General features: G+C 40.5%; 1 protein-coding gene across 1 annotated transcript in view; it reads right to left on the bottom strand.

Annotated features, from left to right (window-relative positions):
- LOC139473700 (SAM and SH3 domain-containing protein 1-like) overlaps positions 1-18,764 on the bottom strand; it is a 117,116-nt gene that overhangs the window by 13,995 nt on the left and 84,357 nt on the right. Inside the window, exons 8-11 of the mRNA XM_071256411.1 lie at positions 18,232-18,335; positions 11,058-11,111; positions 6,234-6,330; positions 5,283-5,872 (exon numbers count right to left, since the gene is read on the bottom strand). Coding sequence (XP_071112512.1) covers positions 5,283-5,872; positions 6,234-6,330; positions 11,058-11,111; positions 18,232-18,335 — 845 coding nt within the window. The remainder of the gene's footprint in view (positions 1-5,282; positions 5,873-6,233; positions 6,331-11,057; positions 11,112-18,231; positions 18,336-18,764) is intronic.

Below are 18,764 nucleotides of genomic sequence, written 5' to 3'. Positions count from 1 at the left end.
CAAAACTCTAAATAAGTCAACATTAAAGGAAATTATTTTGATTGAAAAAAAATAATGTACTCTTAAAAAAATCACGAACTAACCAAAACATAAAGAAATTCAGATGGTCTTGAAAGTAGATCACAAGGAAACATGTGTCATAGGATCTAGCAATTTAAAAAATCTGTATATTTTTGCACCATCAGATGCCATCATAAAACACAGATCAAACACGGCTTTGATGCCTATTACATATCTATGTCCTGTTCCTGAGAGTGTCTCGGACACCAGATCACAACATGACAGCACATTCTACCCGAGTCACCTGTCTGTACGTCAACATCAATAGAAGAGGCCAGAAATAATGGAGGTTGAGTAGACCTTGATAAATAGCTTATCTCACTGAAAATCAATACTGACTTCAAAGGGAAATTGCAGACTCTTCACAAAAGCGTTCTCGTCTGAGTGCTGCCTATTCCAAGTCATTAGGCACCTATGTTGCTACTTGAATAATATCTTTACTCCTTGGCTGCCAATTGGAGAAAGTTCTCTCTTAAACTGTGTGATACCGGTGTCTGATTTGCAGGAGCTGGTCCCTCACATGTACAGACCTCCCAAAGAACATGGAACAGAAATTACTGCATGACTGGCATGAAGGCGTGCCTGGGCCTCCCATAAAACAGGGTTAAGAAATCACTTGAATGACATCAAGACAGCTTATGTTATAGAGACTCTAAAAAGATGACAGGCCGGTTGCGTGAGTGAGTGAGTGAGTGAGTGAGTGAGTGAGTGAGTAGGATGTTATGCCAACGTGACATGTCTAAGCAGCACATAAGAAATGCTGGTTTAGGTACACCTTCATAACCTAGTGTGATGTTTAATCTCCTTCATCAGGTAAGAAGACCAAGGTCACATCTGACTACAGGTTTGTGTGAGGTTCAAACCTTTCATCAGAGTAGAAAGACCAAGGTCACATCTGAATACAGGTTTGTGTGAGATTCAAACCTTTCATCAGGGTAGAAGGACCAAGGTCACATCTGAATACAGGTTTGTGTGAGATTCAATCCTTTCATCAGAGTAGGACGACCAAGGTCACATCTGAGTACAGGATGGGTGAGATTCAAACCTTTCATCAGAGTAGAAAGACCAAAGTCACATCTGAGTACAGGATGGGTGAGGTTCAAACCTTTCATCAGAGTAGGACGACCAAGGTCACATCTGAGTACAGGATGGGTGAGATTCAAACCTTTCATCAGGGTAGAAAGACCAAGGTCACATCTGAGTACAGGATGGTTGAGATTCAAACCTTTCATCAGGGTAGGACGACCAAGGTCACATCTGAGTACAGGATGGGTGAGATTCAAACCTTTCATCAGAGTAGGACGACCAAGGTCACATCTGAGTACAGGATGGGTGAGGTTCAAACCTTTCATCAGAGTAGGACAGGACGACCAAGGTCACATCTGAGTACAGGATGGGTGAGATTCAAACCTTTCATCAGGGTAGGACGACCAAGGTCACATCTGAGTACAGGATGGGTGAGATTCAAACCTTTCATCAGAGTAGGACGACCAAGGTCACATCTGAGCACAGGATGGGTGAGGTTCAAACCTTTCATCAGAGTAGGACAGGACGACCAAGGTCACATCTGACTACAGGATGGGTGAGATTCAAACCTTTCATCAGAGTAGGACGACCAAGGTCACATCTGAGTACAGGATGGGTGAGATTCAAACCTTTCATCAGGGTAGAAAGACCAAGGTCACATCTGAGTACAGGATGGGTGAGGTTCAAACCTTTCATCAGAGTAGGACGACCAAGGTCACATCTGAGTACAGGATGGGTGAGATTCAAACCTTTCATCAGAGTAGGACAGGACGACCAAGGTCACATCTGACTACAGGATGGGTGAGATTCAAACCTTTCATCAGGGTAGGACGACCAAGGTCACATCTGAGTACAGGATGGGTGAGATTCAAACCTTTCATCAGAGTAGGACGACCAAGGTCACATCTGAGTACAGGATGGGTGAGGTTCAAACCTTTCATCAGAATAGGACAGGACGACCAAGGTCACATCTGAGTACAGGATGGGTGAGATTCAAACCTTTCATCAGAGTAGGACGACCAAGGTCACATCTGAGTACAGGATGGGTGAGATTCAAACCTTTCATCAGGGTAGAAAGACCAAGGTCACATCTGAGTACAGGATGGGTGAGGTTCAAACCTTTCATCAGAGTAGGACGACCAAGGTCACATCTGAATACAGGATGGGTGAGGTTCAAACCTTTCATCAGAGTAGGACAGGACGACCAAGGTCACATCTGAGTACAGGATGGGTGAGGTTCAAACCTTTCATCAGAGTAGGACGACCAAGGTCACATCTGAGTACAGGATGGGTGAGGGTCAATATCTTATGTGGGTTGAACAACCAAGGTCACATCTTAATACAAGCAGTGACCCAACTTCCCTTGTGGTCATTTGATGAGTAATATTCACACCTAGCAGCCATTACAGGCATCTGAGCCACCTTGTACTGAGCTGCAATTTGCACTGGGACCAGCTGCACTCCCAACTCCCTACAGAGAATGAGGACAGCACATGAAAGAAGCGACACACTCCGCCTTCCGTCAGGCTTATACATATATTGATCCGAAAATAACCTCAAAACAACCTTTTTCTACAGAAAAAATTTCTCCCAAACTGTAAATCTTTAAGTCTATGAAGGGAGTTAGAGAGTTGATCAGAGCAACAAATACATGCATCGAAGAGTGTCGCTGGCAGTGCGGGCTCTCAGCAGTGTCTCCACATAATACTGAATGTGTGAGTACTTTCACAATCCCTGGCTTCAATCACTATCTGCTAGCCCCATGTCTTTCTCCCCAATCTACAGCAGCACCAAGGGACAAACCCACGCAAGTTATTATTCAACAACGCACGCAGCTGACGTCAAAATGGCTGTTCTAAATACATTGGGAACAGCCACCTAATCTCTTACACAAAAATATCAATTCACAACATAATATGGTTACATGATACCGATGAAGGTATAAATAAATCGTATCTTTGAAAAGGTCAAAGTGGGATCTAAATTTATCAAATTGAAACAATTTGTAGCCATTTCACAAAGTTTAAGCTCTGTCACATCAGTTGTTTGACGCAGATGCATTTAGATTACATGTATCAATAATTCCGTCTGGAGGAGATAGGACTCTCGTATCCATACAAGAATAGAACGCATCAAATTTTATTTCCAGTAATAATGGATTTGAACTTTAGCTTCATCTGGTATATTGCTAGTTTGAATGGAAGCAAATAAATGTGTTTTGTCTATTCAGAAGCCTGACTCGACTCGTCCTCGGCAGCCAAATCTGGTCTCCCGACAGATTCATCCTTAATGGAAACTGTAGGGCTTATGGACATCACTTGGTTGCAGTCTTCTCTCTATGCATGAGTGAATGATACACAGCTTAATGTAACTCGGGAAAATGCTCACATAGAAAAGCAATTATCAAAGCTGTTTTTGTAATTTATTTCATGAATAAAAGCAAGCCTATAAATCTGCAGGGCCATCAACCTCATTCATAACTGAGGGGAAAGTCTACCTTATTTTTAACAAGTGATGTCATGCTGTTCAATAGGCTTGACTGCCATGCTGGGCAGATCACTGATGTGAATCCTGAACAGGCAGACATGAGCATCAGAAAATATCAATACGCCATGTTTTTATATTTGCTGGCAAAAGGTAGCAAGGACGTATATTTCACATGGAAGCACACATTGGTTCATAATCATTTCAGACCGTTGGTCCATCAATAATTGTACTGGAACAATAGGGCTACCACATGTACTCGACATATGGAATAGTCCATATTTTGGTCCACAAGTTCTCCCTCAATTCTGACAGTTGCTAATCACATGACACAGGTAACTATCTTTTCAAAATTGCTTCCATTCCAGAGCAGACAGCTTTTCTGCAAACCGCCTGACTTTCATTTCTATCAGAAACCAATCAGTAATTAGGGGATGTGACAAAAACAAAATGTGGATACATATATGAGGACAAGTCTGACAGTAGTCATTGTCCTTCAGCATGTCCTCTGTCGTATTATCATCAAATATAGTTGAAAAGCCACAAGGTTAACCAAGGGAGATAACTGTGATGACATGGAGCTGCATGTGCAGCAGATATATGATGACACTAGGCCTCCTGCTAATCACTGTAGCTACATATCAGGTTGTTTTCTTATCATGCATCAACTCAGCAGCTGAGACACAATGGTAATTTGTGACAAACATTTGCAGCAGGATTGTGAATGCATTCTCATTGTGTTGTTGTAGTTCTATCCTGATGCTAGTGTCAGCTAGGAGCAGACAAACCAATCATGAGTGTTTTTCTGTAAAAGGTTAATGTCAGTCAGTAGAATGATACCTTCACCAAGGGATATGTGGAGCAACTGTTAAGACTTCCGCCGTATAAATATATTACATATATAGTCGGAAGAAACACACTATATGTAAATATATATTACATTAGGAGGGGGGATACGGGCGGAAGTCTTTCCAAGCAATTAAGTCTGGAATGTGGCTCCAATTAATTACTATTCATATTCAGAAGCCGTTGTGACCACACAACCTCCATTGCCCCATACAACCTGTTCGCTGAGAATAGCTGCAAGATTGATGATTCAGCATTAAGCAATATTCACTCACTCACACAACACATAAAGGGTGCTTGGGAGAAAATCTTCTCTGGAAAACTGAAACATCCATTGCCTCATACAACCTGCTCACTGCAAATAGCTGCAAGACTGATGATTCAGCATTAAGCAATATTCATTCACTCACACAACACATAAAGGGTGCTTGGGAGAAAATCTTCTCTGGAAAACTGTTGAACTGTGAACATCAATCCATGCCTTTTGTGTTAACTGATCAATCGGGGCACAGCTGGCCCAGTCATTTAAGACGCTGTAATTTGTTGTACAGAGTTGTGTCCCTTGGGCATGCCAGAAACCTATGATCATAGATTCAAATCCTGGTTTGCCCTGATTGTTTCAAGATATGTCAGCACCGTACAGCAAAGTGATAAATGTCTGAGACCTGAATCAAACTGACACGCTGTGATATAACTGAAATACTGTTCGAAGAGGCGTTAAACCAAACCCAATCCCTCACACACTTCTTCCAGGAAATGGTTGACCATTCCTGCTGCAGCTGTATTAGGTCAGCTATGTGCAGCAAGTCACAAAATAACATTGCTGCAAACAGAAATGTAACAGTTGAGTAATTCTAGATCCTTACCCTATGACCTTTAGCTTTAACAGCATTTTCACTTTTCTTCCTCCCTTGAGCAGGAGAGTTATCGGAACTCATGGACACAGTAGAGTTTGTGCTACAATAGTTCATGTCATCATTACGTGTGGTCACAACGTCTGATTTCAGTGGGGCATGTGACGTACACTCCATTGAATGGTCCGACTCCGAGGACAGTAAAGACGTCCTTGACGGGGTTTTGTGAAGGAATATTTGTGGTTTTCCTGAGAGCCTTTCTTTGAGATTCTCCGCTCCCTGAGGTAGAGCTGACTGCGAGGTAACTGTGGGTATCCGGGGTGCCTGTGACAGTATGGGGGAGTAGAGTCTACTATGAGCAGGTCCTGGGGAACTCACCACTGATGACTGCGTGGCGTTGCGGGTGGGTGAACAGGAGAATGCGCGCACAAACGGTGGGGAATGTAGATGCTGTGGAAAGTCAATATGCCCGACACTGTGCACGCGTCGATGCCGGCAACACTCGTACAGCGGCTGGCCGTCGGAAGGTGGCGGTGGAAGGGGCAGTTCGTAGTCCTGGTTGAGCATTAGATGTTTGCAGACATGGCACTTTGGCGCTTCATCTGAAACAAACAGAATATTTTCACAAAACTGAATCAAAGATAACTGACCAGCATGATTTCTGTAAGTAATTCAATACTAACAGAATTGTCAACTATATGACATCATGAGCATCAATCTACACAATTGGTTAACAATGACATGCATGAACCAAGTAGGAGAACCTGATCCCGATCACATTTGTCACCTCTGACAACAAGCACTGGTTGCCAATTCTAACCCGGATCTTAACATGGTTCTAATATATGGTGGCCTTACAGCCAAGGATAAGGGGTATCAATGCTGCTTTCCCAATATGTTGTTCAAAGGAAGAATCACAAAGACTATTGCGAGATAAGTTGTTCCCTGTGACATCTCACATACCTGTATACACGGCCGAGTGTGATTTGGTAGGTTTTCCTCCAACACCTGCTTTCTTTTTCTTATCTTTCCCGCTTTTCCGGGATGCTGGTGACTCAAACTGCAAGGGGAAGAGAGAGACAAATCATTTAACCAATTAATACCTAAACATATTAATACAATAACACACTGTTCAACAAGGTTCAAATCATGCTTCACCAACTTTCACTCAGGTTAAAACCAAGGTTCACACCCAATTTGTCATACCTGGGCAATGTGTGAAGCCCATTTCTGGTGTCCCCCGCCGTGATATTGCTGGACTATTGCTAAAAGCGGCTTAACCATACTCACTCACTCACTCACTCATACCTGGGTTTCTGAAAGCCATATAAAGCAGACAGATGTCACAGCACCACATCGGCAACACAGGGATAAGTCCACTTCCTGTCAAATCAATGCTACTTTCACATTGTTGTTTTGTTAATATGTGCAAGAATTCATATCCATATCATATACTAATCAAAAGAAATTAAGGACCACCAAATTCTTTCATATTACTATGGTTAATATGTCATGGCATGACAGACGAACTACAGCACATAGTAATATGAATGAATCGGGTTATTCTTAATTTCTTTTGATAAGTATGTCATATGATTAATATAGAACAGAATATGTTTAATAGCCCTAATAAGGGCCCCGTTTCATAAATCAATCATATCACTAAATTTATACCATACTCCAACATAGACTCATGTCAATCATAGCACTAGAATTATGCCATGCTCTAACACATACTACATGTATGTCAATCATACCACTAGAATTAACCAATGCTCTAACACAGACCTATGTCAATCATACCACTAGAATTAACCAATGCTTTAACCTGACTTTTGTCAATCATACCACTAGAATTAACCAATGCCGTAACCTGACTTTTGTCAATCATACCGCTAGAATGAACCAATGCTTTAACCTGACTTATGTCAATCATACCACTAGATTTAACCAATGCTTTAACCTGACTTTTGTCAATCATACCACTAGATTTAACCAATGCTTTAACCTGACTTTTGTCAATCATACCACTAGATTTAACCAATGCCTTAACCTGACTTTTGTCAATCATACCACTAGAATTAACAATGCTTTAACCTGACTTTTGTCAATCATACCACTAGAATTGACCAATGCCTTAACCTGACTTTTGTCAATCATACCACCAGAATTAACCAATGCCTTAACCTGACTTTTGTCAATCATACCACTAGAATTAACCAATGCCTTAACCTGACTTTTGTCAATCATACCACTAGATTTAACCAATGCCTTAACCTGACTTTTGTCAATCATACCACTAGAATTAACCAATGCCTTAACCTGACTTTTGTCAATCATACCACTAGAATTAACAATGCTTTAACCTGACTTTTGTCAATCATACCACTAGATTTAACCAATGCCTTAACCTGACTTTTGTCAATCATACCACTAGAATTAACAATGCTTTAACCTGACTTTTGTCAATCATACCACTAGAATTGACCAATGCCTTAACCTGACTTTTGTCAATCATACCACTAGAATTAACCAATGCCTTAACCTGACTTTTGTCAATCATACCACTAGAATTAACAATGCTTTAACCTGACTTTTGTCAATCATACCACTAGAATTGACCAATGCCTTAACCTGACTTTTGTCAATCATACCACTAGAATTAACCAATGCCTTAACCTGACTTTTGTCAATCATACCACTAGAATTAACAATGCCTTAACCTGACTTTTGTCAATCATACCACTAGATTTAACCAATGCCTTAACACAGACTTCATCAAACATGGCGGTAAGATATCTTTTGGCCAACATTGCATCCCCAACTTCATATTAACCTTGGCAGCCTTACATGTCTTCAAGGAAAAACATCTCATACTTTTCTTACATGTAGGGTTATGATAAATAACTTGGTCGTTCCAAGACTCGTGGAAATCTGTCTACTTGTTTTCCCACCAAATCTAGTTACGTTACATAAACCACTAGTCAGAGTTGATGTGTGGACTGGCAGCTTTAATCTTAGTGGTGACAACCACTGTTATCTATAGTCACAAAAAATTACTTTTTATATTCCAACTACATCAAACCAGCCAAAGCAAACATTGGACTACCCTTAAAGAAATGTCCATCTTAAATTGTTTCCAATTTTCATTTCACTTAATCTAATTCTAAGTTCTTGAATAAATGTGTATTTTATTGACCTTGTGTGAAAGCCAAGTCTCTGTCTGTGCAGCGAAGAATGTCATATTTAACTTGAATCTTGAATTAAATAAAGTTTGAATTAATCAATGAAAGTGTCTCACACCTCCCAATAGGAACAATTTTCTTTAGGAAGAAGAAGTCTTCAATTGCATCAATTCAGAAAAATTACGAAAATTCTGATCAAAGGAAACTTTGGATAAATGTTGATAGAATCTGACAGCTGAGATATTACTGAATTAAACCAATAATGGCTAGCAAAAACAAACAGGGACTTGTCATCTAGTTCAGAATCTCACAACGAATCAAGATAAAACTGAATGGAATTCCCTGAGGAGAATACCCTAACCTTCGGACCCTTGGAATAATATTATCGTTTCAAGTCCGTGGCATTCAGGTTAAATTGGCTCTATCATATTCACCACAACACTTTCCTAACAACTCACTCAGTGACCAACCAGCAAAATCATTCATAATAAATTGATTGTGATACTTCCTTGACAACTGATCATTATGACTAAAAAATACAGCCCTCCCTAAGGTGAGTGGCAAGTGAAATAGCTTGTAATGGCTTTCTACACAGAGCCTTCCTGATTTGGAGCATGAATAACATAGAGATGGCTACCATTTACATTGAGTAATGAGATGGAATTAGAAATGTTTGATCTGCACGTCTCCTGCAATAATTGACAGTTTTGGTTGCGAGAGGACATTCCCTTGACAACAGTGTTTGGTTGTTGCATGAGCAACAGGCAGCGTGAACCGACACCTGATCCCGGTAGGCTGGTTACACCAGTATTCCTGGCAGATCATCTTTAAACCTATGATCAATGGATGACTCAAGAATCAACACAGGGAACATGATTGAACGTACATTTAATAAAGTCGAGAATAATCCAGAACTACCTGATTAAAGCTATCATGACTCACACAAGCAGCCCTGACAGTTGAAATTGTCAGCGACTCAAATTTTCAACTCTTCTCATTTTATTTCAAACAGTCTAAAGTCATCATCAATGTTACAAATCTGATAGGGAACGGTTTCATCTCTTCATGTCATTCCCTAATCTGATACTGTAATAGCATACGATGTACACATTCCCCTTCCAATGCCAATCAAAGGCATTACATAGCTTCTACAATGAGCCTCTCTGCAACTAGATTAATTCTGAAAGAAACCTAATAAAAATGGTAAAATATAGAAAATGGTTATTCAGCTCAAAATTTGGATCACAATGGTTTCTGATTGAGTTGATGTATACTGCTCAAAAGAGTGAGTGAGTGAGTGAGTTGGGTTTAACGCCACTTTTAACAGTATTCCAGTTATATCACGGCATGTCAGCTTAATGTGGGAGGAAAGCTCGAAGTGATGCAGCTCTCAGACGTTTACCACTTCGGTGAAACCAACGAGCACAGGTATGGTGCTGACAAACCTAGAAACATAATCGGGGCAAACCGGGATTCGAACCCACAATCATAGGTTTCTGGCATGCCTAAGGGACGCAACTCTGCACAGCGAATCGCAGCGCCTTAGACGACTGGGCCACCCGTGCCCCCACTGCTCAAAAGAAGTTAAGAACACTATTTATGCATAACTATAGTATAATCTGTCATGGCTGGTGGGTACTGCAACACACAGTCTTCCAATTGTTCCTTGACTTGTTTGGAGCAGTATATGTTTCTGACTCTACCTAAAGAGGAAAAGTGGGGGATAGTCCATATTGACACTGTCTTCAAGAAATGTCAATACTGATTAAATTTTATGCAAAACTAAAATCTCTTATTCCTGATAAAAAATATATATTGTGTCATTTCTGATCACTTGTTTGTTTAAAGTGTTCTAAAGCTTTCCATTCAGTGTTCAAGCCATATTGGCATCTTTCAGTGTGGAATATATCACACTTGGACAAAATTGTTTTATTTAGCTAGTAAAATAGCTGGAATATCTTTTGACAGTTTAGTTGTTTCATACAAGAACAGTCAAACAAAATTAGCGGACCCCAATCACATTTTACACAAAGAGTATGCACAACTTCCCTCTGGATGATGATATTTAATGCTACATTTCTAAGACAAGTAGAGCTCTCAGATCTTTTATCTCAACAAGTATCCCTCTCTTAAATGATTGTTATACAATGTACCTTTTCTACAGATGTTTGTTTGTATGTTGGATTTTATGCATACAATCAGTAGCTACTTACACTTCCATGTTTAAAAATAATTCCCTTGTGGGTAATAAAGATTGTCGTTGCCATTGACTTACTGCCAGAACTATCAGGAACATACTTCATTCTCGCCATTCATACCCACTGTATGGCTGGCTGCTTGTGACGACCATTAGTGAGATAGTTGGAACTACCCAGGGCCTCATTCCACAAAGCGACGATAGCATTAAGATGATTGTAACTCCCATACTTCTACATAGACTTACGATTGTCGTAGCGCTAGGATAGCTTTGTGTCTGTTCAACAATGATGACAATAATAATCAACCTTTTTCTGTTCATAATGTGTAAACCAGCCCAAGTCAACTCTGGGGTACTTTGGGCTTAGCATATGTGTCCAATCACCATGGTAACTAGGCAACCTACCAGCCGGTTCTCCTTCACTTCATCAGCTCTTCTGTCATCCTCAAATCTTTTCACCTTGAACAAGATGAAATGACAATATATTCTGTGTGTCAAACAACCTGTATGCAAAAGACATATGTGAACCACAAAATCCGTAATAATTCATGACCTGTCATTACGCCCAACACAATTTTCCACTGCCCCCATAATGATGAAAATACATTACTTCAGTCACATCATGGCATCATCAACTTACTCTGGGAAGAGTCTGATGTGAAGTCGTGCACATACAGTGTTGCTGCGCCAAGGGCCACAATAATACCAATATCAGTTTCAAACCCATGGCCTGTCCTTCACCATGATTGTGGAATATATCTATTTCATTAAACCAATCCAGATGTATATTAAAGCATGTCTAGCCAGCTCTAACTATCATAATTTTTGTGTGATTTTATTGAAAAAATTTGTGAAAAAAATGAACTATGATTCAGACTGTTGAAGGACTAAGGAATTGCCTGCCACAAAAAACTACACATTTTTAAAAAAAATATCTGGTTTTGTAGCTGTAGCCTAAAAAATATCTTATCTTGATACAAAATCCCAGTCCCCCACCCCCCCTCCCAGAATATCAAATGGTCAGTCCTTAGCCAAAGCCACTAGGGCCTGTTCCACAAAGTGATTGTAGCACTAAGAAAGTTGTAAGTCTATGCTAAAGTAAAAAGTTACAATCACCTTAGCGCTACGATGGCACATATCTCGAAGTACCTAGCTTGTTGTTGAAGCTATATGACAGTGTTTTGTACTGGATCAAGTACCAGACAATCCAGTGATTGGCTCACGATGACAATCAATCAACCAATTTGGTGAGCCTGACCAGCTGATCCTTTGATTTGCCTCTTATATCCAGTATTAGACTTGCACAAATCTCTGAGGAAATGATTATTAGTTTAAATCATAATTCCTTGATCACATAAATAATAAGAACAAGATGTCCCTTTAAAAGAGGACGGCCTCCGTGGTTACCCTGTCTGGCGCTTGGTATTAAGGGGCTAAAACAAGGACTGGTCAGCTTGGAGTCATACTGTGTCTGATTGGGGTATTCATGTTAAACTGCCGCATGGTATCTCAGTGAGCTAGCACTATAAATCGTCATCAGTCGGGACTAGTACAAGCATTAAACCCAATTTCACCTCACCCCTATTAAAGACTGGCATCCTAGTATGCCTAATCTAAAGATTATATAATTCGTGGATTTACCATTCATGGAGCAAGGCTGCTTGGGATAATTCCAGCAAAGAATCCCCATAGGGGGAACCAAGTGGCGGTGCCTCAGTGGACAAGGCCATGATGCCCCCCATGGAATGTGTGTTGTTTATGTGTCTAAGTCTGCACCGTGAGTCATGACATGCGACTACTTTTGTGTGTCACCATCACATGGTTTCCGTGTTAGGATCCCAGGCCTGGCAACCCACCGCTTTCTAGAATCAGATTACAACCAAAATTAAATCTCCTGTAAGCCAGAGTCCTGTTAAATGTTACATAATGTGGGTGTTGACAGAATTCAGATTCTCGATATAAGCCATGTGTGAGGTCAGCTCAGAATGTCCTAACTCTCTTGCATGGTGGTACGCTGGTTGGGACAATCTTGAGGGGGTCACAGCTGCCTGTATGGGTGGGGATCAAGTGGAGTGTCCCTTCAATGTTTTACACTGGTTGCTGTACCATAATCTTGTGGGGTCACTAGTCTCTTTCTTGTGGGGGTGGAGCGCAAGTGGTGTGTCCCATCAATGTTTTGCACTGGTTGCTGTACCATAATCTTGTGGGGTCACTAGTCTGTTTCTTGAGGGGGTGGAGCACAAGTGGTGTGTCCCATCAATGTTTAGCACTGGTTGCTGTATGATAATCGTGTGGGGTTACTAGTCTGTTTCCTGTTGGGGTGGGGTTGAAGTGGGGTCACACAGCTGGCCGTGTGGGCGGTATGACCCCATCAATGGTTGAAAGGGGGTGGGGGTGTCAGATGTTTGGGGTGTATGGTTCAGAGATCTGCTGGTTGTAACGTAACGCCAGAGAGTCTCTATTATCCATCAACACAAAATCCATTGGGCTTAGAAAGCAAAAAAGCCGTGAAAATTATATGAATGAAAAAGGGTTAGAGACTTGAGGGTTGTGAAGCTGAGGTTAAACAAAAACGGATTTGTAGTCATTTGAGCCTGAAGTTGAGTGGCAAGATATCTATTGCTACAAAATGGCCTGGAAGTGTTCAAATTGAGCTTGTCAAGAAGAGCAGATAAGCCTATACAGTTGTGGGCAGACACAAGAGGCAAAATGAAAGTCAGATTTGAACAAGCAGACATGGGCTGAACTTTGAGTAGGCGTTGAAGAAAGTTGACAACAAGCATTGCAATGACATCTGGAAGTTTTTTGTTTAAGTGCTCAAAGCTGCTGGTAGCCTGTTATTAGATCTGTCGCCCCCTATATTAGTAACACTTGGTGGCAGCACTGGAATCCTCACAAATAACAACATTTCTATGACAAACATGTTTCTAAATGTCTGTCTTACTGGTTAATGTTCATGTTGACAGACCTGGGCTCCACATGTGTTCTGTAGTCACCAGAGAGGGGGTGTAGGGCTACAGAGCAAGGCAAAGGGAGGGTGTAGGCGAAGACACAGGCACAATCGGGTGTAGGCGAAGACACAAACACAGTGGGGTGGGGGTGGAGAAGACTAACATTGGTTTTGTTTTTCATAAAATAAATATATACCACAGTCCTGGTGCAGGACTAGGGTTTCAGGCAAGTAGGCAGTAATGGATAAGAGTGTATTGAGTAACAAGGCTTGATTCTATGTTTCATTCTCTCTCCATGGGTTTCAAAATAAGAGTTGGCGGTTGTTCAATTATTGTTACTACAAAGTAGTTCTGAAAGTACAATAATGTGTAAAAGCTGTATCTGTCAAGTAATTGTAAACAAGATTCAGCCCTTAAACACAGGGTTAGTTGAAACCATCAGAGATAATATTAAACCTGGCGACTGAGTCATCAACCCTCGTGTGCACCTACTTACTTCCTCATCTAACCAGACAAAGCAATTCTCGGTTCACTTTCTGTTGATAAACAGAGCAACCTTTATAATGTACCATATTTCCTTTGTCATGTGATCTCATGTCTCAGCAATTGATAATCCATCAATTCACACAGAATCTATGAAATATGGAAACAGATAACCACTGCATGTCTCTATGTTTCTTGGCACCAGCACTGGTAGTTGTGAACGAGCAAGCTGTTTGAGGAGTCTCTCTGTACACCCTAATTATGTTTCTATGTTTGTCAGCACCAACCCATGCTCCTGGGTTTCACAAAAGTGGTAAACATCAGAGACCTACTTCAGGCTTGCCTCCCACATTAAGCTGACATACCGTGATATAACAGGAATACAGATCAAAACTCACTCACTCACTCAGTATGAGGAGTCCTGACCTGTCAACTTGTATGTAAACAAATTCAAATGGAGTGCACCGCCATTTCCCTCTACAGGTCCTGACACTAGACTTGCACAAGTCTCAAAGGCAATAATTATTAGGTTAGATCATCATTTCTAGATTATGTAAATAATAAGTTGTCCCTATAAGAGACAACTTACTACACATCCATGGACCTATCGTTCAATACAGCCTTGGAGCAAGGCTAGTCCTGACACCAGCTCTTGTAGACATGTAACCAACAAAGTGTCAATGATGAACCTTGCCCTGTCAACTGCTGTATACGAGACGTCACCCCAGTGTGAACAGCAGAGACTACAAACATGTAATACCAGAGTAGGCAAACACCTAGGCGTTGACAGTGACATTGCCCACATACACCGTTGGCGCCAAGCACAGATGGAAACGGTAAGTGAAGCTGCTGTTGGTGGAATAGTGGTGCAAACTGATTGGCTGCAAGCACCTACTGTCTGAAAAGATCTGAAGGGAATTTGTAATGTCTGTCTTCAAGGCTTTAAAGTAGTGTCCATTAGCACAAAATAATTTTAGAAATATTTCCAGATGCTGAACATTCAGCAACCATCTATAACTTGATAAGATTTATGTAATACAGCATGTGACAAATGAAGGGATTTGTAAAACATTATATATACCAGCTTTCCCAAGTATGTTCCAACAAGAATCTCCATGCAACCTCAAATACACCAACTATGGTGAAAACAACCCCAACCTACCCCAATCCTTAAATATGAAACAAATACCATTAATCGTTTGAGAAACAGGAAAATCATTACCAATATTTGAAAACAACTTTCCAAGTAAGTTCTTGCATCTGCATTTATTGAATCTGCTAATAGCGAAAAATCATTTTTGCTGAGAAAGTTTACATAAGATATAAATCCAATAATCCATTAGCTCCAAGAATAGCATATGCTAATTTTCTGACAGCTCCACACAGAGCATGAACATCGGAAGTGCATATAACAACTTTCTGTGCAAACATTTGGGAATCATATCATCAATGTAATTCCGACATCACTGGCAACCAGTCTTCCCTGGGGAGCATGAATTCAGTTATTAAGTAGCTTTTGAGGACCAATACGTCTGAATAAATACATTTGCCACCTTTCATGAAACCATGAAAATTCACACTGCCACAAAATCCAGACCTCTCATTGATTTGGCCAATCAGAAACACCAAGGCTGTCTTCAAATTTTTTCTTGAACTCAGTCTTTATGCATGGAACAAAGGAGCGAGTAAGGAGTAAATCTACTGAACTGAAGCTCTAATGTGATGTCTTGGATTGAGTAACTTCTATTGTCTCTCCAAATCTGAAATATCCCCTCTGCTTGCTTTGATGTTAATTTCTCATGTAAAAGGGCATTTATCAGTTTTGATTCTTGAACGTAATCCCTGTCGCGCCATGGGATAAGCCCTACCACACATACTCCCCGCTCAAATACAAAGTGGCATTGATCAGTGTGAAATATTGCCTTAGGTCATCACTGATGGGCACAAGGATTCAAATCATATTTTTTCAGACAAAAATGCCAATACTTGTCTAGAAATAGTTTTAAATAGCTCACTTAAAGACAGCTGTTGAAATAATAAGGCATACATTAATCACGCTTCAAAAATATTTGACGAGCGAAGCGTAGACAGACACATGAATATAAAAAACTGAGCATAAAAAATCCATGAAACTAGTACATAACTCAGCATCTTGTTCGTCCATATGATCCATATATCGTCTGAATCCTCCTTCATATCTAGGGCATATTCTGTCTTCAAAGTACTTCGCAACACTACATGTTTTAGGTCTGGCCTGGCAGACAACTGGGTACAAGTTATCTCATTGTATCTTATGCACTATTCGTAAGGTCCCTACAATAACAAAGTCATCGAGATGTTTAAAGCATGGAACAAAACAACTATGCCCTGTATAGCATTAGTCTGAGTCACATCATTTGGACTATGTGTTTATGCATTAACACTAAAAATCCCAGGACAGTTCGTACACTTCATGTCCTTAGTGTCAACACTTTCAACATCCAGTACACTCTCTGTCCTTAGTGTCAACATCCAGTACACTCTATGACCTTAGTGTCAACATCCAGTACACTCTATGTCCTTAGTGTCAACATCCAGTACACTCTTTGTCCTTAGTGTCAACATCCAGTACACTCTATGTCCTTAGTGTCAATACTTTCAACATCCAGTACACTCTATGTCCTTAGGTCAACATCCAGTACACTCTATGTCCTTAGGTCAACATCCAGTTCACTCTATGTCCTTAAGAGTCAACATCCAGTACACTCTATGTCCTAAAGAGTCAACATCCAGTACATTCTATGTCTTTAGTGTCAACATCCAGTACACTCTATGTCCTTAGGTCAACATCCAGTAAACTATATGTCCTTAGGTCAACATCCAGTACACTCTATGTCCTTAAGAGTCAACATCCAGTACACTCTATGTCCTTAGTGTCAACACTTTCAACATCCAGTACACTCTATGTCCTTAGTGTCAACATCCAGTACACTCTATGTCCTTAGTGTCAACATCCAGTACACTCTATGTCCTTAGGTCAACATCCAGTACACTCTATGTCCTTAGTGTCCTTAGTGTCAACATCCAGTACACTCTATGTCCTTAGGTCAACATTCAGTACACTTCATGTCCTTAGCGTCAACATCCAGTACACTCTATGTCCTAAGTGTCAACATCCAGTACACTCTATGTCCTTAGTGTCAACATCCAGTAAACTCTATGTCCTTAGTGTCAACACTTTCAACATCCAGTACACTCTATGTCCTTACTGTCAACATTCAGTACACTCTATGTCCTTAGGTCAACATCCAGTACACTCTATGTCGTTAGTGTCAACACTTTCAACATCCCATATCCAGTGTTATCATTAACGGTTAATTCACAAAAACAGCATCATGATGATAGCATCACTTATGGACTGAACAGCACATGGGACCCATCCTTCCGTTCTTCCATAGAACCAACCTAGTCCAAGGACTGTGTCCAGTAAATGACATCAACGTCCCACTACCATGTCCAATATATGACTGTTATATCAAAGGTTATGTTGCAGAAGCATATTAAAGCAGCGAGCAGCATGAAGATGATCGTTAGTCAGAGAAGTGATTAATCCAAAATGCCACTTTGTTGATCTAGTTCATTACATGGTGAAGGGACACAAAGGATGATAGACAGAGTTAATCCAATATGTCAGCTTCACAGTGAAAAGGCATTGGGGTTACTGTTGTATCATACTTGTGATCAAATGAAGTGGTTCTTGACAGCAACTTAAAATTTCAGAACAGGTTAACGTATTGCTGTAAACCACGCCATTCTCATTGAACAAGGACAAGAACATCTTGCAAGTCCTTAGATGCCCCATTCATTTGCAGTACTTCACATCCCTTGATGATAAAACCAGCTTTTGTTTGCTTTTTTCCCCAACAGATAGTGTGAAGAAGTACCCAACAGAAATGGCTATTCTAGAAGCTGACATTGCCACGACGTACAGACTCAAGCCCAGAATAGGGTACTCAGCTGGGTGAACAGTAAGACCACAAAATCACTTCACAGAAAAAAGACTACACTAGCACTGATGTTTCTGCACATCGTAGTATGATTCTAACAATAACAATACCACAAGGAAGCAAATAAAGCTGCGAATATACAGGCAGATAACAACTCACCACCTCTAAAGCTGTTTCCGTGGAGATCTTGCCCTCCTTCACCATCACCATCAGTGCTATACGGTCTTCATCGCTCATCGTGATATCCGAGGCCAGCAGGTCGCCTGGAATGGTAAATAACACATCATATGCCTTGTTTCTCCATTAAACCATCTGGTGAGTGTTGGCGGGCGTCATGGTTGGCTTGCCCAGCTTCATGTCCAGCCATCAGCCTCGGATTATATGGCTGCTGTCTTATAAATATTCTACTTAACCTTGGATTAGGATATTTTTCTTACTATTTCCTTACACGCAAGTCTCTATAAATAATCAACTGGACACATAGTCAATGAAAACATTTAATTAAAAAAAGAGTAATTTATTTTTTTCAAAAGAAAACAAGTCCTCTGCTGTTTCATTAATCATAGAAACTAGACTTGGTTTAGTGTGATCTAGACTTGCCTAGGCTTTTTATAAAAAAAATCAATTCAAATATACATTAATTCAACAGTTATGGCGTAGAACTAATATTGAAGCGGGACAAGCACCTGCTG

Source organism: Haliotis cracherodii, unplaced genomic scaffold (assembly GCF_022045235.1).
Source record: "Haliotis cracherodii isolate W230 unplaced genomic scaffold, xgHalCrac1.p SCAF_3, whole genome shotgun sequence".
Classification (NCBI taxonomy): Eukaryota; Metazoa; Mollusca; class Gastropoda; order Lepetellida; family Haliotidae; genus Haliotis; species Haliotis cracherodii.
Note: the sequence above shows the minus strand (reverse complement) of the source record. Positions and strands in the feature narration are given on the sequence as shown.